The 26,657-nt window shown below is 46.3% G+C and overlaps 1 protein-coding gene across 2 annotated transcripts in view; it reads left to right on the top strand.

Annotated features, from left to right (window-relative positions):
• BMERB1 (bMERB domain containing 1) overlaps window positions 1-26,657 on the top strand; it is a 167,663-nt gene that overhangs the window by 68,693 nt on the left and 72,313 nt on the right. For both annotated transcript variants that reach the window (XM_003916596.5, XM_017953211.3), the window contains exon 2: window positions 26,473-26,596. In XM_003916596.5, coding sequence (XP_003916645.2) covers window positions 26,473-26,596 — 124 coding nt within the window. The remainder of the gene's footprint in view (window positions 1-26,472; window positions 26,597-26,657) is intronic.

Genomic DNA, 26,657 nt, shown 5'->3' with positions numbered 1-26,657 from the left:
ACCCTCTGCAAAGAACTATGATGCTGCAAAGTTGTCTGTGGCTAAGTCGGAAGAAGTGAAGGTCATTTGCATAAGTGCAGTAGTGTATTTATTGATTTTTATTCTTATTTTTTATTTTTATTTATTTATTTCTTTTGAGACAGGATCTTGCTCTCTCACCCAGGCTGCGGTGCAGTGGCATGATCTCAGCTCACTGCAACCTCCACCACCTCCTGGGCTCAAGCAATCCTCCCACCTCAGCCTCCCGAGTAGCTGGGACCACAGGCACACGCCACCATGCCCGGCTATTTTGGTTTTTGTATTTTTTGTAGAGATGAGGTCTTGATATATTGCCCAGGCTGGTCTTGAACTCCTGAGCTCAAATAATCCTCCTGCCTTGGCCCTCCAAAGTGTTGGGATTACAGGCGTAAGCCACCACGCTCAGTCCAGTAGAGCATTTACTGATAGCACTTATTGCAGCTATTTTCTTTTATTGCATTTACTGCACTCCTGCTATGTCCCAGGCTTTGCACACATTCAATCCTTAACAATTCTTTGAGACAGCAGCAGGTCTTCCTATTTCTATACTTGCTTCCTTAGTAGAGCATGCTGTCATGGGAAACACAGCAACTTTTTCTTTCTTTCTTTCTTTCTTTCTTTTTTTCAGACAGAGTTTCCCTCTTGTTGCCCAGGCTGGAGTGCAATGGCGAGATCTCGGCTCACTCCTGGGTTCAAGCAATTCTCCTGCCTCAGCCTCCCAAGTAGCTGGGATTACCTGCCACCACGCCCGGCCTGATTGCATTTTTTAAAATTAAAATTAAAATACCATCAATAGGTTGACTACTAGAACTAAAATCCAAACTTTTCAGTGTGGCCTGCAGGCCCGGCATCATGGGGCCACTTCCTGTCTCTCCATCTTGTAACACCCCGTCCCTTCCTCATTTTGCTCCACCCACATCCGCCTTCTCTCTTTCTTTTAGTAACAGGATCTCGCTGTGTTGCCGCCTCTCACGGCTTCTGCACTTGTGGATCCTCTATGGGAAGCATTCTTCCCCCTCCGTCTTCCCAGGCCAGCTTCTGCTGATCATTCAGTGTGAGCTCAAATGCCACTTTCTCAGAGAGGTCTTCTGTGACCCCGCTATCTGGAGGAGTCCCCGGGATCAATCACTGTCTACCCCACTCATGGCATTTTACTCTCTTCCTAGCCCTGTCCACCTAAATGATGTTGTTTGCTTATCTTTTGGCTTGCTGTCTGTCTTCATCAGGAGGAAGGACGTTTCATTACTGCATGCCTAGCTCCTAGAATATTGCCTGGTGTGTGGCGGGTATGTTGAATAAACAAAGAGCCCCCAAATGACATAGGAGGCCATGCCATGTGCCCCGGGCCCTGCAGAGGAGGGACCGCCTACCAGCAGAGCCCTGTGTCTTTGAAAAGAATGCCGAAGAGAACAAAAATCAGTGTCTGTGAAAAGTATCCCAGTTGGCTGCACCATTGCCTAACTTTCGTGCTCAGTTATTTTGTTTGTTTGTTTTGGTTTTTTTTTTTTTACATTATTGGTTTTAAATCCATGTCAACCTTTGGACTTGAAACCTCAGGTTGCATCTCTCGCTGCATTGCTGGGCAGTCGACCCTTTCCAAACCACCAGTTCTAGCTGAGACACACACGAGGTTCTGGATTTCTGCTCCACCGGCAGGTGACCCTCTTCACCTTCCAATGTGGACATCTTTTTCTTTAATTATAAAGATAATACCATACTCCATTCTCAAGGAAGCACTCATAACTCCCTAGCCTAATAAGTGTGGGCTGTGTGTAGTGACTTCCTTCCAAAGAGGAAGTGAAAGGACAAACTTTACAATGGAGAAACCTGGCAGACACTCCCTCAGCCAGGTGCTCAAGGTCAGCATCAACAGTGCCAACTCATCTTGATGGGATGTACTACAGATGTAAAGTGATGAGAATGGTGGCCAGGCACCGTGGCTCACACCTGTATTCCCAGTACTTTGGGAGGCTGAAGCGGGTGGATTACCTGAGGTTAGGAGTTTGAGACCAGCCTCACCAACATGGCGAAAACTTGTCTCTACTAAAAATACAAAAACTAGCCGGGCATGGTGGCACACACCTGTAGTCCCAGCTACTTGGGAGGCTAAGGCAGGAGAATTGCTTGAACCCAGGAGGCGGAGGTTGCAGTGAGCTGACATCACACCACTGCAGTCCAGCCTGGGTGACAGTGTGAGATTCCATCTCAAAAAAAAAAAAAAAAAAAAGAAAGAAAGAAAAAAGAAAGAAAAAAAAGTGATGAGAGAACGGTAACTTACCTCTGCAGTCTTCTCTTCAAACTCATAGCTTGCCTCACAATCAGAAAAACTCAAAATTAAAGGGCATTCCACTACAAAATACCTGTCCAGTACCCCTTAAAACTGTCAAGGGCAGGCTGGGCACGGTGGCTTACGCCTGTAATCCCAGCACTTTGGGAGGCCGAGGGGGCCAGATCACCTAAGGTTGGGAGTTCAAGACCAGCCTGACCAACATGGAGAAACCCTGTCTCCACTAAAAATACAAAATTAGCCAGGAGTGGTGCCACACACTTGTAATCCCACCTACTCGGGAGGCTGAGGCAGGAGAATCGCTTGAACCCAGGAGGTGGAGGTTGCAGTGAGCTGAGATCACACCACTGCACTCCAGCCTGGGTGACAGAGCGATATTCCGACTCAAAAAAAAGAAAAAAGAAAAAAGAAAAAGAAAAAAAACAAAGAAAGCCTGAGAAACTGTCACAGTCTAGAAGAGTCTTAAGAAGACACAGGACTGAATGTCATGCAGTGTCCTTGATAGGATCCTGGAATGGAAAAAGAAGATTCGGGAGAAAAAAACAAGGAAATCTGAACAGAGTGTAGATTTTATTTTATTTTTTAAATACTGATGCTTGGCCTTTGTGGTTGAGATCCCTGTTAAGGCCTCATCTCCCTTCTGGTGTGGATTTTCAGTCTGACATCAACGCTTCCAGATTCGCTTCCTTCCTCCTTCTGCCATGATCTGACTCTCCCTCTGACTTCGCATTGAACTTGACCTGTTCGCGCCTGCACGCATCCTGTTTTTCCCCTGGCTATTCTTCCCTGCGTCCCCCCCAGACCACCCTCATTCAGATGAGGATATATCCCACCCTATTTCTTGGGCTTACCTTTCTGAATGAAAATAATGTTCCTGGTGCAATTTATCTCTCCTGTCAAATTTCCAGCCTGCAAGGAATTAAATGAGGCACATGATTTTCTGGCTAAGCAGTTTTTAAAAACTGAAATATTACTTTAGACAGTCCCAATTTATTTTCCTCTGGATTCCCATCATTTTAACCCCACCAAGCATGGTTTTAAGCAGCTCCATCTGCTTCTCTAACCATCCTTGTGTGACCTGGGTCCTTGACTGACTTCTGAATTGGTTTGTAAATTGGAAGAATTAGGGAGTCGGTTAAGATGCATGAATCATGGCTCAGGACAGATTTATAATTGTCTGTTTTCATGAACTCATTCTGAGATTGCAAGGCTGGGGGATATTTCAGAACAAAAGGAGCTTGAGTAACACAATGAACCTACAGAAGTGCCGAAAAAGATTTGTTGTTTATGCAATTTTAACCGGGCGATTATTGCTATTACTAGTTTATCAATTTCCACAATTTTAATTCCACAACCCTAATGATTTGCTTTGAATTAGGAAGTATACTTTATTCTCTCATATGGTCCCAAAGGGCCTTAGAAAGCAATCAGAGCCCTTCAGCTCGACATTGGAAGAAATATGACAGCGTGGTTTGGTGATTCGTTGAAGGTCACTCTAAAGTGTTGGGGAGAGGACAATGATTAATGTAAAATGACATTACAATTTGCTACATAATTTGCCAGAACTCTTGTGTCATCTCTTTCAAAGTCTCACCCTGGAAACAACAGACACGTAATTCAAATGCAAACCTTCCTGGAAGTCCCGCCTGGGAACTGCAATCCCAATCTGTGGTAAAGTCTTGTGAATATCCTTAATGGTGATAAACCTTTGCCTTAGAGGGAGTTTGCTTTTTGGAATAAACAAAGTCATTCTGGGCAAGGTGTTCCAACAAAGTGGTTGATCAAATGAAATTTAATATAAAGGTATTTTAACTCCTTTTTCTGAGTAACGCATAAACTGATTTGAAAGCAACAAAGAATTTGTTTATTCATACCTCTCCTTATTTCAGAAAGGACTTAATAATCTTATTGAAGCTTTAAAAAGTTTTAAAAGGCTCAAGAAATGTTGGTGAATTTCCTTTTCTTTTTTCTTTTCTTTTCTTTTTTTTTTTTTTTTTTTTTTTTTTTTTTTTGAGACGGAGTCTTGCTCTGTCACCCAGACTGGAGTGCAGTGGCTCAATCTCAGCTCACTGCAATCTCTGCCTGCCGGGTTTAAGTGATTCTCGTGCCTCAGCCTCCAGAGTAGCTGGGATTACAGGCACATGCCACCATGCCTGGCTAATTTTTGTATTTTTAGTAAAGATGGGGTTTCACCATGTTGCCCAGGCTGGTCTCGAATGCCTGACCTCAAGTGATCCACCCACCTCAGCCTCCCAAAGTGCTGGGATTACAGGTGTGAGCCACCATGCCCGGCCTAATTTACTTTTATTATCTTTTGTTTTTGAGATGAGGTTTCACTCTGTTGCCAGGCTGGAGTGCAGCGGCATGATCTCCACCTCCCGGGTTCAAGCGATTCTCCTGCTTCAGCCTCCTGAGTAGCTGGGACTACAGGCACGCACCACCATGCCCAGCTAATTTTTTCTTTTTTTTGAGATGGAGTCTCGCTCTGTCACCCAGGCTGGAGTGCAGTGGTGCGATCTTGGCTCACTGCAAGCTCTGCTTCCCGGGTTCACGCCATTCTCCTCCTGCCTCACCCTCCCAAGTATCTGGGACTACAGGCACCCGCAACCACAGCCGGCTAAATTTTTGTATTTTTTAGTAGAGACGGAGTTTCACCATGTTAGCCAGGATGGTCTCAATCTCCTGACCTCATGATCTGCTGGCCTCGGCCTCCCAAAGTGTTGGGATTACAGGTGTGAGCCACCACACCCGGCCTACTTTTATTATCTTAATATCACTCTTCTCATTTTTCTTCTCCAAGCCTAATATTGGTTTTTGTGGACATTGCAGGTGGGACACATGACCTTTGGTGCCTCTCATCTTCCATGAGGGCACAGAATGGGATGATGTATGAGCTGGGATATTCCCAGTCAAGGGAATTCTGGGAGGGAGGTGAAGTTGGGGCAAGGAATTCCTAGCTGGCTGATGTCCTCTGTGCTTCCCCAACCACAGTTCCAGCTGATGTGGAATTCTGAGTTTGGCTGCTTTTTCTTTTGTTGATGGTGGTGATGGCAGTGGTGGTAATGATGATGATGAAAGCAATGTTGATGGTGAAGTAATAAAATTAATGTCATTAAATAAATAAAATAAAATAATAATAACAAGAACAATGTCATTAATGTCGTAATGTCGAGAATAAATGTCAAGATCATAAAATAAACAATAATCAGTAATATTAACAATAATCCAGTAAATGTTAAAATAAAGTAATAATAATAAAGTAATAAATGAAATGTCGAAATATCGTGAATTATAATAAGTAATATCGAACAATAAATGAAAATAATATTATCTTTCATGTATGTCATCTCGTAAATAAAGTAAAATATAAATGTCATGTCGTATCAATAGTAATAAATGGTAATGTCAGGAATAAATGTGAAAATGAATAAATGAAATGTAGCAATAATCCTGTCGTCGTGTGTATTATCTGTAATGGCGTATCGTAATGTCAGAATAAATAATGCCAGTAATGTGTAATGAATTATATGTCGTAAAAGTAAATAAATAATAATGTCGTAAATAAAATTAGTAATAATTGTGTATCGTAATGTCATATAAATAAGTAATAAATAATAAGAGGCAATGTAAGTAAAACAATAATGAAGTAATGTAACAAATGAGTAAAGTAAATGAAATGAATAATCGTAATAAATAAAGTATCATCGTAATCGTATCGAGAATAATAAAGTAATCGTAAATGTCGTAATGATGATAGGGATGGTAATGATGGTGATGGTGATGGTGAAGATGACAGTGATCATGATGATGGTGCTGGTGATGGTGATAATGATGGTGATGGTGGTGATGGTGATGGTGGCAATGGTAATGGTAAAGATAATGGTGATAGTGGTGATGATTATGGTGAGATGGTGGTGGTGGCTTGACACTCACCAAGTCCCCACTATGTCCTTATGATGTACTAGGCACCAGATTAAGAGCGACCTTATACACGATCTGTCATTCAACCCTCACTGCATCCAAGGGTTCCCTATTGTTCCGGTTGTGGTAATGAACACCAAGGATTGGGAAAGTTGCATAACTCACCAGCCACACATCTAGCTATTATGAAACGAACAAATATTGCAAGCTAAGGATTAATAGACCCACTTTATGAGGGAAATTTGTTAAAGTAGAAACTCAGAGAATTTAAATAACTTGCCCAGGGGCACAAAGCCGGGCAGGGGCAGAGCCAGCCTTTAGACTTGAGTCACACTGTCAGCCAAGTGATGCTGCGCCATGGCTGCTGGCCCTGAGCTGAGTGGCATGGACGACACTCGGTGAGCAAGAAGGTAGTCTCACTGCTTGGTTGCCCCACTTTCATACTGAATTTAGGTCCCTCCCTATAAACCACAGTTTCTACCCTTGAAGATGATAATGACCCTGTCCTGGGCCCCTCCACTGTAGGATTATGTGGACTCCTGTATCATGTAGAATGTGACAGGCTGAATCATGGCCCCTCAAAGATGCCCATGGCCGAATTCCTAGGATCTGGGAATCCAATCTTGTGTGGTGTCTCAGCTTGGGCTGCTGTAACAAAATACCATATACAAAGTGGCTTAAACCTTATTTATCACAGTTCTAGAGGCTAGAACTCTAGGATCAGGGTGCCAGCATGGTCTGGTTCATGGTGAAAGCTTTCTTCCTGGCTTGTAGAAGGTCACCTTCTTGCTGTGTCCTCACACGGCAGCATGGCAGGCAGAACTAGCCCTAGTCCCTTTCTCTCTCTCTCTTTTTTTTTTTTTTCTTAAGACAGGGTCTTGCTCTCTCACCCAGGCTGGACTGCAGTGGCATGATCATAGCTTATCACAGCCTCAAACTCCTAGGCTCAAATGATCCTCTCACCTCAGCTTCACAGGTAGTTGGGACTGCAGGTGCACGCCATCAAAGCTGACTTGGTTTTTTGTTTTTATTTTTTGTAGAGGTGAGGTCTTGCTACGTTGCCCAGGCTGGTCTTGAACTCCTGGCCTCAGATGGTTCTCTCAAATGCTGGGATTGGAGGCTTTAGCTTGGCCACTTCCTCTTACAAGAACACTAATTCTAGGTTGAAGGCTCTACCCTCATTTCCTCATCCAATCCTAATCACCTCCCAAAGACTCTACCTCCAAATCCATCACACTGAGGGTTAGAGCTTCCACATGTAAATTTTGGCAGGACACAAACATTCAGTCCATTAAGATATGGCGAACAGGAAAGAAATTTACAGATGGAATTAAGGGTACGGACCTTGAGATAGAAAGTATACTAGATTATCTGGGTGGGTCCGATCTAATCACAAGAGTGCTTAAACTCAAGAGAACCTTCCCTGGCTGGGTCAGAAAGAAAGATGTGGGGATTTAAGAAGGGTCAGAGGCTGGGCACGGTGGCTCAGGCCTGTAATCCCAGAACTTTGGGAGGTTGATGTGGGTGGATCATCTGAGGTCAGGAGTTCATGACCAGCCTGGCCAACAACATGGTAAAACCCCGTCTCTACTAAAAATACAAAAAAAAAAAAAAAAAAAATTAACCAGGTGTGTGGCAGGCACCTGTAGTCCCAGCTACTTGGGAGGGTGAGGCTGGAGAATTGCTTGAACCCAGGAGGCAGAGGTTGCAATGAGCCAAGATCGCACCATTGCACTCCAGCCTGGGCGACAAGAGTGAAACTCAGTCTCAAAAAAAAAAAGCCTCCATTCACCACTGCTGGCTTTGAACATGAAGAAAGGGGCCATGAGCCAAGGAATGTAGGTGGCCAAGGAATGTGGAAGCTAGAAAAGGCAAGTAAAATTCTTCCCTAGAGCCCCAAGAAAGACACACAATCCTGCTGACACTGTTACCAAAACACCAGGGGGTTGGTCTAGGTCCTGCTGTTTGCTCACTGCACAGAAGGTCAATCACTGAGACACGGATTATTGCTAAGGAAGGAGGCTTTACTCCGGTGTTGCAGCCAAGGAGACAGGAACTCAATCTCAAATTCATCTCCCTGACCAGCTAAAATCAAGGGTTTATATAGCAGGGAAGAAATGTAACAATGTGTAAGAAAACAGGAACTTGGGAGGGACAAGGAAGCAATCGCCATGAATGAGGAGGGGTCTGGCATCTCATTGTCTGGATGCTGTAATCTGGTGAGTTTCAGTTCTTTGATACTTATTTGAGAGGCAAGGGATTCCTTTAGGAGGAAGGAACTCAGATAAAACAAATGTAAGTTTCAAGCGTTAAGACCAGAAGCGTGGATTTCTATGTTTATCAAAAAAGAAAAAACTGTCTATGGTACTACTGGGTTGGTTTCAACACCTTGATTTTCACATCCATTGGACCTCTGTCCTCCAGAACTATAACAAATGTGTGTTGTTTTAAGCCACTAAGTTTGTGTTCATTTGTAACTGAGACACAGATAGGCATTTTTGTTTCCATTGTCACCCCTCTTGCCTTGTATCATCAGTTGCCAGTACTTGTTTTAGCTGGAGAGGCAGCTGGGGCATGAAGTCAACAGGAACGATGATGATCTGCAGGGAGGAAAGCACTAGGATGGCGGGATGATCCCCATTGTGCCCCCTCATCATTAGCCACAGTACTTGGCTGGCTTTTGAGCAGAGTGGTTATCACAGCAGCGTTCACTCTCCTGCCCCCGGGTTCTTGTTCTTCCCTCTCTTCCAGAGCACTCAGTGCATCTCTCTCCAAACCAGTGCTTCTCCACCTTTAATGCGACTGATAATGGCTAATATTTAGCATACTGTGCTCAATGTGTGAGTCCCCTCACTTAATCTCCATAACAACCCTTGAGATAGATACTATCATTATCCTTCCCATGTCAGGAAACTAAGGCATAGAGTGTTTCATGAAGAATCACCTTCTTGAAGGGCAGCTTGCTGGGTCTCCTCCAGGGAGATTTTGATTCAGCAGGTCTAGGAGAAGCCCAGGGAGATGGATTTTTTTTTTTTTCCCACACCTAGGTGAGTCTCACACCTGTGTCCTAGAAGCACAATAAAAAACCCTGGGTTTAGGCTGGGTGTGGTGGCTCATGCTTGTAAATCCATTATTTTGGGGGGTCTGAGGTGGGAGGATCGCTTGAGGGCAGTTTAAGATCAGCCTGGGTGACATAGGGAGATTCCATCTCTACAATTTTTTTTTTTTTTTTTTTTTTTTTGAGATGGAGTCTCACTCCGTTGCCCAGGTTGGAGTTCAGTGGTACGATCTCGGCTCACTGCAAGCTCCACCTCCCGTGTTTATGCCATTCTCCTGCCTCAGCCTCCCCAGTAGCTGGGACTACAGGTGCCTGCCACCACCACGCCCAGCTAATTTTTTGTACTTTTAGTAGAGACGGAGTTTCACCGTATTCGCCAGGATGGTCTCGATCTCCTGACCTCGTGATCCACAAGCCTCGGCTTCCCAAAGTGCTGGGATTACAGGCATGAGCCACCACATCTCTACAAAATTAAGAGGACATGGTGGCACACACCAGTAGTCCCACCTATTCGGGAGGCTGAAGTGGGAGGATTGCTTGAGCCCAAAAGTTTGAGGATGCGGTGAGCTATGATCACACCACTGAACTCCAGCCTTGGTAATAGAGTGAGACCTTGTTTCAGAAAAAAAGAGGAAAGGAAAGAAAGGAAAAAGGAAAGGAAAGGAGAAAAGGAAAGGGGAAAAAGGAGATGGGAAGGGAAGGGAGAAAGGCAGGAAGGAAAAAAGAAAGATGAAGGAAGGAAGGAAGGAATGAAGGAAGGAGGAAAGAAAGAAAAAGGAAGGAAAAGAGAGAATGGAAAGGAGAAAGACCCTGAGTCTAAACCTATGGTTCTCAACAAAGGGTGATTTTGTCCCCCAGGGGATACTTGCCAGTGTCTGAAGACATTTTGGGTTGGGAGAGGATGCTACTGGCAGCCAGTGGGCAGAGGCCAGGGTTGCTGCTGCACACCGTATGGTGTTTAGCACAGCCCCCAGCACAAAGAAGGATCCAACTCCAAATGTCAAAGCGCTCACAGGCTGTGGAGCAGTGGTGAGATGAAGCTCTTGCTCTAGCCTTCGCTCCTGCACTCAGAATGAGTCTTCAGATGTTCTCAGATTACACGTCCACAGGATTAGCCTGGAGTTTATCTTTCTTGTGAAAGAAACTGTTTGTCTCAAATCTTGGGTCCTCCCAGGATTCCTAACCAAATGGGCTATCTTAGTCTCTCCTCTACTCCTCAACCTCACCTCTTCACCTCCATCCTTATTTCCTATTTCACTGCAAAAGTCAAGGGGCCAGCCCGGCCAACATGGCGAAAATCCGTCTCTACCAAAAATACAAAAATTAGCCGGGTGAAGTGGCAGGTGCCTGTAATCCCAGCTAGTTGAGAGGCTGCGGCAGGAGAATCACTTGAACCCGGGAGGTGGAAGTTGCAGTGAGCTGAGATCGCGCCACTGCACTCAAGCTCGGGAGACAGAACAAGACACCGTCTCTAAAAAAAAAAAAAAAAAAGGTCTAAGACATCAAATGCTCTCCTCTGCCCACTTTGTCGTTTCTTTGTACCTGGACCTCTCTTATATCTGGGACTTCTTGGAGGGATAGTGTTTGATTTCTGAGGCCCTGGACATTTCTTCCAGCTCATCATTCAGGTTGTTCAGAGCATCTGAAAGATGAGCTTTTCTCTTGCCAATGCTGACCGCCTCTTGCAGGAAGATGTCGAGGCATTATTATTTAATAAGCCGTGTCTTTCTTCAGCTCACCAAAGACCTTCCAGCTCCAGGCAAGGAGTCAGGGTAGGGAGTGAGGAAACAAAGGGATGAGGGTACAGGCAAATCCTACCCGCCCCTTATCACTCAATCAATACATTCAATCAATATAGTTAATAGCAACGTGCCAATGTCAGTTTCTTGGTAACGTTAACAAATAGTAGAAATTGAGTGAGGGATAGAGGGGAATTTTGTATGCTCTTTGCAACTCATCACTGCCTATCTCCAGTTTTCTGGTGCCTTTGTTAAGACGTTGCTGTGGAGTCCCCTCCACAGAGATACCTGTGTCCTTACCGCCACCTTCCTGGCTCCCGACAGACGCACTGCCTGAGAGAGCTGACGTCAGGCATTCATTCTGCAGGGGATTCTGAGTCACAGCTGAGCCAGTCCTATTAGGATTTAGGGGGCAGCCGACCTATGGGGCCTGCACCCCACACGCTCCTTCTAAGGGTTTCCTCACGGTCCCTGCTGAAGGGGAGGGTTCTGTGTGACCTGTGGATCCATCCAGGTTGAAGCTGCAGAGCCCCTGACCAAAGGCAGGGCCACCTGTAGGCTCCCAGGGGCTGGAGTTGGGATGAGAGGGTCCATCAGAAGCCCTTTCATGAGAGTGGTTAAGAGGGAAAGCAGAAGAATCCTGAAATGGAGAAACACCTCGGGGAGACAGAATCTTTGAGGAAGGGGAAGGTATCAGGGAGAAAAGAAGGAAGGAGAGGAATGAAGTGTCCCAGGATGGTGAATAAGAACTTGGGACTTGGGAGCACTTGAAATGTGGCCATTCCAAATTGAGATCTATTCTTTATTTAGTTTTGAGATGGAGTCTCACTCTGTCACCCAAGCTGGTGTGCAGTGGCGCAATCTCAGCTAACTGCAACCTCCATCCCTCAGGTTCACATGATCCTCCTGCCTCAGCCTCCCAAGTAGCTGGGATGACAGGCATGTGCCACCAGTCCTGGCTAATTTTTGTATTTTTAGTAGAGATGGGGTTTCACCATGTTGTCCAGGCTGGTGTCGAACTCCTGACCTCAGGTGATCCACCTGCCGCGGCCTCCCAAAGTGCTGGGATTACAGGTGTGAGCCATCATGACTGGCCTGAATTGAGATCTATTCAAAGGGTAAAAAATACATGCTGGACTTGAGACTTCCATACTCCCTCCAAAAAGAATAAAAAACATCTTATTCATATCTTTAATATATTGATTACATTTTGAACTGATAATCCTTTACATCTATTGGTTTAAATAAAATACGTTACTGAAATTTTTTTTTTTTTTTTTTTTTTTTTTTTTGAGACTGTGTCTGGCTCTGTCGCCCAGGCTGGAGTGCGGTGGCCGGATCTCAGCTCACTGCAAGCTCCGCCTCGCGGGTTCACGCCATTCTCCTGCCTCAGCCTCCCGAGTAGCTGGGACCACAGGCGCCCGCCACTTCGCCCGGCTAGTTTTTTTTTGTATTTTTTAGTAGAGACGGGGTTTCACCTTGTTAGCCAGGATGGTCTCGATCTCCTGACCTCGTGATCCGCCCGTCTCGGCCTCCCAAAGTGCTGGGATTACAGGCTTGAGCCACCGCGCCCGGCCACGTTACTGAAATTAATCTCGCCCATTTCTTCTTATTTTTTTTTTTTATTTTTAAGAGACAGGGTCTTGTTGCTATGTTGCCTAGGTTGGACTCAAACTCCTGGGCTCAAGTGATCCCCCTGCCCTCAGCCTCCAGAGTAGCTGAGATTACAGGCGTGTACCTCCGCACCCAGCTCTTTTTACTTTTTTTTTTTCTTGAGATGGAGTCTCATTCTGTCACCCAGGCTGGAGTGTAGTGACTTGATCTCGGCTCACTGCAACCTCCGCCTCACGGATTCAAGCAATTCTCCTGCCTCAGCCTTCTGAGTAACTGGGATTATAGGCACCTGCCACCATGCCCAGCTAATTTTTGTTGTTGTTGTTGTTGCTGTTGAGACGGAGTCTCCTTCTGTTGCCCAGGCTAGAGTGCAGTGGCATGGTCTCGGCTCACTGTAACCTCTGCCTCCTGGGTTCAAGCAATTCTTCTTCCTCAGCCTCCCAACTACCTGGGATTACAGGCACTCGCCACCACGCCTGGCTAATTTTTGTATTTTTAGGAAGGTGGGGTTTCACCATATTGGCCAGGGTGGTCTTGAACTCCTGAGCTCAGGTGATCCACCTGCCTCGGCCTCCCAAAGTGCTAGGATTACAGGCGTGGGTGAGCCACCGCGCCCTACCATGGCTAATTTTTATAATTTTAGTAGAGATGGGGTTTTACCATGTTGGCCAGGCTGGTCTTCAGCTCCTGACCTCAAGTGATATGCCCGCCCCCCTTGGCCTCTCAAAGTGCTGGGATTACAGGCATGTGCCTCTGCACCCAGCTCTTTTTATTTTTTAGAATGCGGTTCCTGGAATGTTCAAAATTACATGTGTGGCTAGTGTTCTATTTCAATTGGTCCACGCTGACCTATATATTCTCTCGTTTCTGACCCCCGATTTACAGATAAGGAAACTCAGAGGTTAGGGCATTTGTCGAGGCCGGCCGTTAGAAAGATGCCGGACCGTCAACTCGTGTCTGCTTGACGCCAGTGCCTGCGTCTTCACCCGCTGGTGGTGAATCCTCCCTCATTACTTTTGTGTCCTTTGACATGTTAGATGTGGCTGGGAAAATAGAAACTCGCAGAAGTTAAAAAAAAAATGTGCTTGAGATTCCACTGGAGAGTAACAATCATAGCCAGGATCTGAAGCCTGTCAGTTTCCTCAGCCACAAAATCTTCCTTGTGGGGCGACATCACAGAGACGGGATGTGTGGGACGGCAGAGTGCAAGGAAAGGTACGACCGCTCTCAGGGGCCCGGTGGCATCCTCTCCACGAGGCAGGCTGGGGGAAATGGAGCAGCCAGGAACTTCTGAGTTAAAAGCAGTGACTTCATCTCTTTGGGAAATGGTGACTCATTAAAAGCAACGGGCGGCTTCCCATTACATTCACGTTATAGCAAGAAGGCGAGATGCTTGGTGCGTCCCATAATAGGATGCTTGGGGGTTGGAATGAGCTGCTTTCCTACATGAATGATTGATAACAACGACGTCTGGAGTGCCACCAGGAGCCTTTGAAATGCATTCAGATACCGGCTTCCTGGTCATAGGGTGCAGATCTATTCCCTTGGGTTTCAAGACTCTTGGGTCAATGCCAGGAACTGACTCCTTGACAAAAGGCTGGAGGGGCCCCTTCTAGATTCTCCTCTCAGGGCAGGCATGGGTCTGTTGGAGCTGCGGGGCTGTGGTCTTACCTAGAGAGGCCAAGAGTTGGTCCCCATGACCATGATTCTGTGTTCTTCAAATTGGATGGTTGCTCCGATTTCATTTTCTCCCCGGTGTTAGTCTGGCTTCTTCTGGGGAAAGGCACTGTGATGGCAGGACTGATGCTACTGACTGCTCTTTGTGATGTCCAGGCACTACACCAAACACATGATGTATATACAGTTGGTACTCTGTATCTGTGGGTTCCACATCCTTAGATTCAACCGATTATGGATGGAAAATATTCAGAAAAAAAATCCACAAATTACCAAGAAGCAAAACTTTGAGTACTATGCTGAATCTATGTAAATGAAGTGATGTGTAGGCATCGTATTAGGGATTATAAGTAATCTAGATGTGATTTAAAGTCTACAGGAGGATGTATGGGGGTTCTATGCAAATATTCCACCCTGTTATATCGGGAACTTGAACATCCAAGGATTTTGGTATCCAGAGGGAGGCCTGGAACCAATCCCACACGGATACTGAGGGACAAGTATATTATCCCATTTCTTCCCTACAGTAGCAGCTTTGTGAGGCAGGAGTTATTAGTCCCATTTTACAGAAGAGGAAACTGAGAGTTAGGGGGATCAAGTAATTTGCCCAGGTCACACAATTAGTGGTAGAGCCAAGGCTTGTAGCGACATCTGTCTTGAGCCAATGACCCCTGCAGGTTATTACAGCAACTTTTCTCCACAACAGTGTAAACCTCTTGCTAGAAGCTCACGTCCACAAGGGCAGAGATTTTTGTCTGTTTTGCTTATTGCTCCTTCCCCATTGCTTAGAGCAGGGTCTGCCACAAAGCAGGTTCTCAATGCGTAGTTACTAAATGAATATAAGAGCAAATATATGTTGCAGAGAACTTTCTATATGCTTGTCACTTACATGAATCACCTGCGAGGTGGGCATGATTGTTCCCCAGTGTTGCAGATGAAGAAACTGAGGTGTCCAGAGTCATTGATGGGTGGGTCAAGCAGGACAACTGGACTCTGAAACCCAAAAGCCCATGTCCAGAACCACTCCTCTCTCTTGCCCTCTTCAAGGGCTGGCCTGGCTCCCCATGCCCTTTGTCTTTTCTCTCTTCTTTATTTTAAATCTGTTTTGAAAATGTAGCATCTGACCATTGGTAGATTGCTAAAATTTCAATCAATATAGTTAGTCACAATACACCAATGTCAACTTCTTGGCAATGTCAACAATATGGGAATAGAATTGAATGAGGGGTAAAGGGGAATTCTGTGTGCTCTTTGCAACTAATCTTTTCTTAATTTTTTTTTGTTTTTCTTTAGAGATAATGTCTCACTCTGTCACCTAGGCTAGAGTGCAGTGGCACCATCATAGCTCACTGAAGCCTCAAACTCCTGGACCCAAGCGATCCTCCCACCTCAGCCTCCCAAGTAGCTGGGACCACAGCCGTGTGCCACCACGTCTGGCTAATGTTTACGTTTTATTTTTGTAGAGTTGGGGTCTTGCTGTGTTGCCCAGGCTGGTCGTAAATTCATGGCTTCAAGTGATCCTCTTCCCTCAGCCTCCCAAAGCTGTGGGATTACAGACATGAGCCACTACATGCAGCCACATTTTCTAGAAATCTAAAATTATTCCAAAATAAAAAGTATATTTAAAAACCCGGGCCAGGCGCGGTGGCTCAAGCCTGTAATCCCAGCACTTTGGGAGGCCGAGATGGGCGGATCACAAGGTCAGGAGATCGAGACCACCCTGGCTAACATGGTGAAACCCCGTCTCTACTAAAAAATACAAAAAACTAGCCGGGCGAGGTGGCGGGCGCCTGTAGTCCCAGCTACTTGGGAGGCTGAGGCAGGAGAATGGCATAAACCTGGGAGGCGGAGCTTGCAGTGAGCTGAGTTCCGACCACTGCACTCCAGCCTGGGCAACAGAGCGAGACTCCGTCTCAAAAAAAAAAAAAAAAAAAAAAAACCCGAACAAGAGAAAAGGACATATTAGGTGAAAGTTGATTCTCCCTCAACACTGACTCCCCCTACCCCAGTCCCTCATGTCCTTCCCTAAATATATTGTGTGACCTAAGTATATTCCAATGACTGAAGTGAATAGACCCCCAGCCTTTCGTTTAATTGCCTTTGTTATATGAGCTGGGTTGAAATAATCGCTCAAAATGGCTGATTCCTCTTTGGGTAGGACTTAACCCATGGCTGAGAATTGTCCTTCCAGCTTGAGTTCTCATTGAATTTTGAATGAGAACTGTTTGTTGAGGGACCCTGAGAACCACATCTTGCCAAGTCATTTTACATCCTATCCAACATGGGTATGAGGCTGACCAAAACAATCTTTAAGACCTTTCCAATGCAAAGGACTGGAATTCTATTCTACAACAGGGGATGGGATAGGTACCCCCAGTGGTACTCTCATGCTTGTAGCATCAAACAGCAATGAATTACCTCAGGAAAGCTACTCATTTTCTCTCCAATTATCAAGCTTTCCGATTACCTAAAGGAGAAAGTCATGATTTGGTGCTAGCTTTGTCTTTAATGTCCCTAGTACTTGCTGATTCACCTTGTTAAGAAAGAAAATTCAAGCTTCGATCTGAACCTTAAGCAGGCTATAGGATTTAGCCAGAATTTAACAGCATTGCTTTGTTTCATGAGGTTTATTTTTATGGCTACTTTCTAATTATGCCATTGTTTGTGGATGTCATATGACATTTCCTTTAGGGAGTTTGAGTGAAAAAAAAGTCAATGTTGGCTTGGCGCGGTGGCTCATGTCTGTAATGCCAGCACTTTGGGAGGCCAAGGCGGGCGGATCACAAGGTCAGTAGGTCAAGACCATCCTGGCTAACACCGTGAAACCCCATCTCTACTAAAAATATAAAAAATTAGCTGGGTGTGGTGGTGGGCGCTGTAGTCCCAGCTACTTGGGAGGCTGAGGCAGGAGAATGGCGTGAATCCGAGAGGAAAAGTTTGCAGTGAGCCAAGATTGCACCACTGCACTCCAGCCTGGGTGACAGAGCGGGACTCCATCTAAAAAAAAAAAAAAGTCAATGTCATGACATACGGAGTAGTACATGGTAGAGTACAGAGTATGTAGCTGGGGTAAATTCTATGCAGTGCTGAGAGTTTTGGAAACACTGTTCTGTAGCTCTTTTGACCTTAGAGCATGGGCGTTGGAATCAGATAGATCTGGGTTTGAGTTTCATTTCCACCACTCACTATAGCACTGCCCCATTGCCCCTTAGAACTGATGTCTATGGTTTGTTTTTTCTTTTCTTTTTTTTTTTTAATAAACACAAAAATTGACCCCCTCATCTTAAAATTTGAGAAAGTTACATTCATTTTATCTGAGTTCCTTTCTCAAGAAACTGACCTCTGGGCCTCCCAGATAGTATGAAGGAATTGAAATTTACCAGATCACTATATGGGGACAATTAGATGCCACACTCCTCAACCACCACGATTGCCTAACCAACCACCTGTATCCTGTTGACCAGATTCTCTTCCTTACCCCTTCCTAATCCTTTCCCAGAAAAAAAAAAAAAAAAGGAATAGGGATGTATCACAATATATCCCAATGCAACACATGGTTACATTTCTTCCTTGCTACCTCTAATTTTAGTGGGTTGAGGAGATGGATATGAGGTTCTTTCCATCTCCTGGGCTGCAGCACCCAATTAAAGCCTTCTTCTCTGGCAATACTCATTGCCTCAGTGATTGGCTTTCTGTGCAGCGAGTGACAAGATCTAGACAGAACCCTTGGTGTTTCTGTAACAATTGAGTGAGTGAGTTTGATCAATCATTTATGACCTCTCTAAGCCTCATTTCATTAATCTAGAAAGAGAGGTTGATATGAGCTAGATCATGGCTCGTGGTAAATGCCCGAAATGAGCAAGCTCTGGGGCCAGTACTAGGCACATAAAGATATGAAGCAGAAGTAAAAGCAGGGGATATATACGGCACCCAGGACTTAAATTCCTACCATGACCACTGATTGGAAAAGATGGGCTAGGGAAGGTATCTCTCTGGTCCCCACCAGTTTAACCCTCCAAGCTTATATTTAAATGAGAAGTTTCTAGATCACCAGTCCTCATCCTCCATCACCTCCACCACTCCTCCCTGGGTAGCCTTACTTTTTGTTCTGTTTTGAGATCAGTGATTAAACCTGCTGGCGCATACCAGGGCTGCCCGGGTGCTCAGCTCTTGTTTGCTGGTGCCACCGCTCAGGAAGCATGCATCTCCCTAGGGTGGCGTTTGGGAATGGGAAGATGGATTTAGCTGCCTCTTCCCCCAGAAATGACTCAGCTCCTGGAAGCTCGGTGACAGCAATGGCAGTTGGAGCCCTGGGGATGTCTGTGCCTTCATGCTTTGCTGTCTCCACACAGTCAGCAAGCTCTTGCTTGTAAGTGTGCATGACAGGCTCGTGGCGACCGTCGTCTCCAGCCAGCTTGAAAAGCTCCTCCCGTTTCTTCCTGTGATTTGTCCTCCTCGTGGAGACATTCCTTGGCAGCTGTTGGATCCCTGCCTTCTGGTTGGAAAATGTGATCAAGAAAGGAACAGCCTATCAGGCTAATTTCTATCACACAAGTTCAGACTGGAAAGAAACTGACTGTGTGTGATATTCATTTATTCAGGTCCTGTATCAGCATTTTTCACTCTGATCTGAAGACCTCCTTCATGAAGGTCACCGGACATGACACCCCAACACAGGTTTATCTTAATCCCTGGAGGTGGAGGCAGGGAATTGTTTCTTAAACAACCTCCCTAGATATACACCATGCCCACTAATGTCTGGGAATAACCACTCCCTCTGTGTCTAAAGCAGTCCAGTCTACTCAGTTTTGTTATGATGATGATGGTACTTACATAGGGAGGTAGTTCTTACATGAATATGGTTCTTTACAACAAGAGCTTTGGAGTAGGACAGATCTTGTTTTAAATCTCACCTCCATCACTTACTCCCTTTCCTGAGCCTCGACTTCCCCATCTATGAAATGGGATAACAGCACTGACCACCCAGGGCTGTTCTGAGAATCAGATAAGGTAATGCACAGGTCCTGGCATGTGATAAATGCTCGACAAATGTTAGTTATTATCGTTACTGGGTAAACCTGGCTTTCATAACTTTTAAATGGGAGAAATTACAGTATACCACCCAGGGAAGAGGTTGGCCAACTTCTTCTATAAAGAGCCAGGTGGTAAACATTTGAGGCTTCGTGGGTCAGGGAGTCTCTGTGGCAACTACTCAGTTTTTGCAATGCAAAAGCAGCCATAAATGACATGTAAATGAATGAGTGTGATCAGTGTTCCACAACAACTCTACTTACAACATCAAGCATGGGGCTGCACTTGGTCCCCTGGCCATAGGGTATCAACCCCTGGCCTAAGGTATTGTGCAGACGAAATGAGATGAGATTCATTCCTGTAATCCCAGCGCTTTGGGAGGCTGAGTTGGGCAGATCACTTGAGCTCAGGAGTTGGAGACCAGCCTGGGCAACATTGCAAAACCCTATTTCTACAAATAATACAACAAAATTCGCTGGGTGTGGTGGAGCGAACCTGTAATTTCAGCTACTCAGGAGGCTGAAGTGAGAGGATTGCTTGAGCCCAGGAAGTTGAGGCTGCAGTGAGCCAAGATTATGCCACTGCACTCCAGCCTGGGAGACAGAGTGAAATTCTGCCTCACCAAAAAAAGAAAAAAAAAAAAAAAGAGATGAGGTTTACAATGAGCCCAACACAGTGCCTGGTGCAGAGACACAGCTCACGGCAAGAAAGGATTCTAAGAATTTGTATATGATTCAAGCTTTAGGCTTCGTTCCTTTCTCTTGGGGAAGAAAAACATGCTTGAGCAAGACTTTTCAACATAGGTCTTGTTCCATTCTTTGCCCCAAATCCAAGCTAAGCACCTGGAGCCTGGCAGCCACCGCCTCCGTCCTCCCCCGGGGATGGAGGTAAAATGCCAGTTCCTGGGGTGTGATTAATTCTCTTCGTCCCACGCCTCGCCCCAGGGTGTGTTGCCGTTTTCAGCATGTGTCCCATGGAAATCAGGTTGCCCATCTGAACTGTGATGAGAAAAACAAGAATACTCATATCGTGGGGTGGTTAACTACGCACTTTCGCAGCCACAAATGCATTCAGCCCTCACCAGGAGGCTGGATTATGTGGTTAAGGTCATGTGGTTATGGATTGGAGGGGACAGAGGGAGGAGAGAGAGAGAGAGAGAGAGAGAGAGCGCAAGCTGGGTTTGAATACTATCTCTGCAATGATCTGGCTGTGTGATATTGAACAAGTCACTTTCCTTCTCTAAGCCTCAGAGTCATCTCTGTAAAATAGGGATTAAATGAGTTAATACACAGAAAGTCTCTGGCACAGGTAACTATTGAACTCTTGTGCAGAGGAGGAAAATGATGCAAAGACATAAAAGGACTCATTGGAGATCTTGCGGCCGATGATTAGTGTCAAATGAGGATTTCTGACGCTGCTCCTGCCCGGCTGGTTTTTGCCAGACCCCAATTCTCCCACGTACTTCCCTCACCCCCGGCCACCTCCTGGGACTCCTGCTGCTTCCAGCCAAGGCTGTGTTCCCTGTGCAGGGTCTAAAGCCCCTGGAGAGAGTGACATTATTGTCAGGAAGCTTTTAAGGCTGTGGCCATTCATTCTTGTGGGTTTGTGGCCTCCTGAAGTTCATGTGCATCTTAGAACATCAGAATGTGACCTTATTTGGAAATAAGGTCTTTGCAGGGGTAATTCAGATAAGGATCCAGATGAGCTCACATTGGATTAGGGTGGGCCCTAAATCTTAATGAGACAGAAAGGGACACACAGAGCCACCCGGAGGAAGACCCTATGAAAACAGAGGCAGAGGTTGAAGTGATGCTATTACTTTCAGTGGCAAAAACTGCAATTACTTTTGCACCAACCTAATACTACAAACCAAGGAGCCACCAGGGGCTGCAAGGGCCAAGAAAGGATCCATCCCTAGAGCCTTCGGAGAGCGCATGACCCTGCCAACACCTTGGTTTCAGACTTCTGGCTTCCCGAACTCCAAGAGATTAAATTCCTCTTGTTTTAAGCCTCCTCATTGGCCATGACTTGTTACAGCCCCACGCTTGACTCTGAGATGGGAATGAACGGGGTGTGTCGGACTTAGAACAGCTGCCTGGACCAGAGGCAGCTGTGAGGGTCAAAGAGCATGAATTTGAAGCCAGACCTGGACTCAGCTCTTTCCCTTGCCAGGGTTGAGCCTTTGTTTCTTTGTGAAAATGAGAACCTACTGAACCTGCTGGCTTATGGTGAGGATTAAAAGAGGTGATGGGCAGAGCAGGTGCAACAGTCATAATGAGGGCAATTGCAAGCGTATATTAAACGTGACGTGCCGGGATAATTCATCCCTCATGTCTGTTTTGGGCGGTGGGCTCTCTTACTATCCTCATCTTACAGGAGAAACAGAGCTGCTGACAGGTTAACGAACTCCCCAGGGCCACACAGCCAGGGAGGGGCAGAACTGAACTGAAACCCAGGCCATCTGATTCGATGAGGCTGGTCTTCCAGTTTGGTAGCATCACAGCACACAGTAGTACTCAGTATTAATATCTTTTTTTTTTTTTTTAAGATGGAGTCTCACTCTGTCCCTCAGGCTGGAGTGTAGTGGTGCAATCTCGGTTCACTGTAGCCTCCGCCTCCCAGGTTCACGCGATTCTCGTGCCTCAGCCTCCCAATATGCTGGGATTACAGGCACCTGCCACCATGCCAGGGTAATTTTAGTATTTTTAGTAGAAATTGGATTTCGCTGTGTTGATCTCACTGGTCTCGAACTCCTCACCTCAGGTGATCCGCCTGCTTCGGCCTCTCAAAGTGCTGGGATTACAGGCGTGAGCCACCATGCCAGCCAATATTAATATTTTGATCCTATCCCTCCCTCTTTCCCTCCTTCCTCAAGCCTGTCCTCGCTGCTTCAATCCCAGGAGCCACCACAGTATGGTGTCAGGGACAGTAGTAGGACCCGAAATTGGATTCCAGGGGCCTTGAAGCATAACCAGATGACCCCAGGAGATCTTCGGCCAGCACATCACATGAGACATTTCCTACAAATCCTCTGCAGACAGACATCGCTCCCTCTCCCCAAGCCACAGCCTGAGACGGCTCCTCACCTCTCTCCTTCCTGCTTCTCTTTGACACTCCCTCCTCTCCCTCCACTGTGTCTCCCTTTTCACCCACCCTGGCACAGGCTTGGCCAGGTGGCCAGATAATCTTCGAGACCCGCCATCTTTAGAAGGCAGGGAGGACGTGATTGTGAATCTCTCCAATTTCACATTTTTCCCATTCACCTACCTCTGCTGTCTTCCTCCCACTTATACAGTTGTTTGGTGACCCCCTCTCCAACCCAACAGCAGGTTCTGCGCTATTTGTGTTCTGCACTTATCTATTTTATGAAATATTGGAGCTCCCTGAAAATATAAAAGAAGCAGACATTGCTCCGAGATGCTGAACTCAAAGAGGAGAAAATCTTCAATAGGCCAGTGACGGTCAGGTTAAATTTTTTCCTCTCCCCATATAATTGCTTGGCCTTTTCCATTGCCTTTGTTATTGTTTCTCTTGAAAACTGAGAGTTGTCAGGCCGGGCACGGTGGCTCATGCCTGTAATCCCAGCACTTTGGGAGGCCAAGGCTGGCAGATTACCTGAGGTCAGGAGTTCAAGACTAGCCTGGCCAAAACAGCGAAACCCTGTCTCTACTAAAAATACAAAAAATTAGCTGGGCGTGGTGGCATGCACCTGTAGACCCAGCTACTCGGGAGGCTGAGACAGGAGAATTGCTGGAGCCCGGGAGGCAGAGGTTGCGGTGAGCCCAGATTGCATCACCGCACTGCAGCATGGGCAACAGAGCAAGACTTGGTCTTAAAAAAAAAAAAAAAAAAAGGAATTGTCTTGTCTCAGAATGAAGAGAGGCCATTCATTTCAATGTGAGAATCAACTCCAGAGAATTACCTTCTTCCGGTCTCCTCAGCAAAATAAGGTGTTTTGATTGGTGGAGGGCAGACAGATAATTTTGGCACATGGAATGGCCACATTAGGGAGTAGGTGATGGAAAGGAACACCAGTTTACCGAGAATCCAATGTCTGTCTGCTGAAAACCTCAGGACGAGGAGAGTCCCACAGATGGACAAATGCATCAGGTGGGCTGCTGGAAGAGGGCGCTATTCTGTCCAGAGATCCAAGCAGGCAGGGACTGACCTCAGGGAAGCCTGCAAATCACAGCGCCCTAAGCCCTGTGCAGGTGTGCAAGGGCCAGGGCCCCAGGATATAGGAGGCAGATGGACAGGTAGAAACAGGACAACCTTCACTGGGCATAGTGGCTCACACCTATAAGTAATCGCAGCATTTTGGGAGGTTGAGGCAGGAGGATTGCTTGAGGCCAGAAGTTCCAGTCCAGTCTGGGCCGCATAGCGAGACCTCGTCTCTACAAAAAGAAAAAAGAAGACTGGGTGTGGTGGCTCATGCCTGTAATCCCAGCACTATGGGAGGCCAAGACAGGTGGATCACTTGAGGTCAGGAGTTCAAGACCAGCCTGGCCAACATGGTGAAACCCCAACTCTACTAAAAATACAAAAATTAACTGGGCGTGGTGGCACGAGCCTGTAATCCAAGCTACTCAGGAGGCTGAGGCAGGAGAATCGCTTGAACCCGGGAGGCGGAGGTTGCAATGAGGCAAGATCATGCCACTGCACGGCAGCCTGGGCAATGGAGGGATACTCCGTCTCAGAAAAAAAAAAAAAAAAAGGAAAAGGAAAAAGAGAACAACTTTCCAAATCATGGGTATAAGGTATACCAACTTTTATTATTCCTTGAGTATAAGGAAAAAGACAGACGCCCTTGTAGAACTGAGGTGTGGGGTGGGCTCCATCTTAGGGGTGGGTGTGGAACGAATTAGCAGATACAGGCGATGTGATGGTGTCTCAGGGTACACCAAGAACATCTCCTGCCCCGAGTCTCCCCCACTACCGATCAAAGGCCTTGAATAGCGCATCCTTTATATGTCAGCCATTCACCCTAGAAACATAGCGCGAAAGAACCCCATAGATGTGTGCGAAGATTTCACTGAGAATGTTCCTCACTGGAACATTCTTACAGTGAAAATAATTCTTACATTTTTTCCCCATGATTACAGTGGGGAAAAAATAGGAAACAACCTACATGTCTGTGGATTGCTTAAGTGCTTCGTGATGCAGCCACAAATAGAAAACCGCCCCGCCTTCCACGCTGCTGCCGAGGAAGACCATCCAAGGACAGGCAGGAGCGCTCATGGCATGCTGCTAGGTGAAAAGAACACGTAATGAAATAGTGAGACCCTAACTTTATATTAGAAAAATAAGACCTATATCACAGTGGATATATGTATATGTACATAATAGTATATATATTCACATGCATATGTATTAACATTTTAACTGCTAACATTTTAGTGTACTTTTTCAGACTTTAAAAAAGTGTGTCTGGCCAGGCGCGATGGCTCATGCCTGTAATCCTAGCACTTTGGGAGGCTGAGGTGGGCGGATCACAAGGCCAGGAGTTAGAGATCAGCCTGGCCAACATGGTGAAACCCCATCTCAACTAAAAATACAAAAATTAGCCGGGTGTGGTGGTATACACCTGTTATCCCGGCTACTCAGGAGGCTGAGGCAGGAGAATCACTCGAACCCGGGAGGTGAAGGTTGCACTGAGTCAAGATTGTGCCACTGCACTCCAGCCTGGGCGACAGGGCGAGACTCCATCTCAAAAAGAAAAAAAGAAAGTGTGTCTGTGTATATTATACATATTATATATATAAAACCATATATATTCATATATATACACATATATATATGTATATGTATGTATGCTCACACTTGTAATCCCAGCACTCCAGGAGGCCAAGTTGGGAGGATCGCATGAGGCCAGAAGTTTGAGACCAGCCTGGGCAACAGAGTGACACCCCATCTCTACAAAAAATAAAAATTAAAAAATTACCTAGGTGGGCCTGCAGTCTCAGCTACTTGGGAGACTGAGGCAGAAGGGTTCCTTGAGCCCAGGGTTCGAGGCGGCAGTGAGCTATGATTGCACCACTGCACCCCAGCTTGGATGACAGTGAGGCCTAGTCTCAAAAACAAACGAAAAAATACTTACACTACTAAAGTATTCCTATAAGATAATTATGATAAAACTTTCTTCTGCCTAGGGTCGGCTGGTCTTAGAGGCTCAGACCACAGGGCAAAGTGGTCATGGTCAGGGGGAGCAGAGACTCAGAATTTGGGACCAGGCAGGGGCTGACAAGGCCTTACTCAGGCTTTTGTGAGCCTACTTGTGAGCCTCCACTAGCCATCATAACAAAGTTCCCAGCCAGGCGTGGTGGCCTCACGACTGTAATGCCAGCACTTTGGGAGGCCCAGGTGGGCGGATCACTTGACCTCAGCCTGGTCAACACGGCGAAACCCCGTTTCTAGTAAAAATAGAAAAATTAGCCGGGCCTGGTGGTGTGCACTTGTAATCCCGGCTACTTATAATATAGGCTGAGATGGGAGAATCGCCTGAACCTCGGAGGCAAAGGTTGCAGTGAGCCGAGATTGAGATCACGCCACTGCACTCCAGCCTGGGCAACAGAGCATGACTGTGTCTCAAAAAAACAAAAACAAGGCCAGGCGCGGTGGCTGACGCCTGTAATCCCAGCACTTTGGGAAGCTGAGGCGGGTGGATCACGAGGTCAGGAGATCGAGACCATCTTGGCTAACACAGTGAAATCCCGCCTCTACTAAAAATACAAAAAAAAAAAAAAAAAAAAAAAAAAAAATTAGCCGGGCGTGGTGGCGGGTGCCTGTAGTCCCAGCTACTCGGGAGGCTGAGGCAGGAGAATGGCGTGAACCTGGGAGGCGGAGCTTGCAGTGAGCTGAGATTGCGCCACTGCACTCCAGCCTGGGCGATAGAGTGAGACTCCGTCTCAAAACAAAAAAGCAAACAGACGAAGTTCCTGTGGAAAACACGTTTTCTGGTTTCCAAAGGGCGTGCTCACGAATACACATTTGCGGCACAGGCTGAAGTCTGTGTGCCCTCAAGGCGTATGACGGTCGCGGAGCAAGGCTGTGCCCTGAAACCATGTCAGGGTGGGTCCCACGGTGCAGCCTCGGGGTCCTGATGCTTGCGTTTCGTGTCTCCTGCACAGATCAGCTGGACATCATCTCCATGGCGGAGACAACCATGATGCCGGAGGAGATTGAGCTGGAGATGGCAAAAATTCAGCGTCTCCGGGAAGTCTTGGTCCGCCGGGAGTCTGAGCTCAGGTTCATGTGAGTGTTTTGGGGATGTGGCCGAAGAAAGACGAGTGTGGAGGAGACAGGAAAACCTAAT

The sequence above is a fragment of the Papio anubis genome, chromosome 18 (genome assembly GCF_008728515.1).
Source record: "Papio anubis isolate 15944 chromosome 18, Panubis1.0, whole genome shotgun sequence".
NCBI classification, from domain to species: domain Eukaryota; kingdom Metazoa; phylum Chordata; class Mammalia; order Primates; family Cercopithecidae; genus Papio; species Papio anubis.
This window is presented reverse-complemented; position numbering and strand designations above follow the sequence as displayed.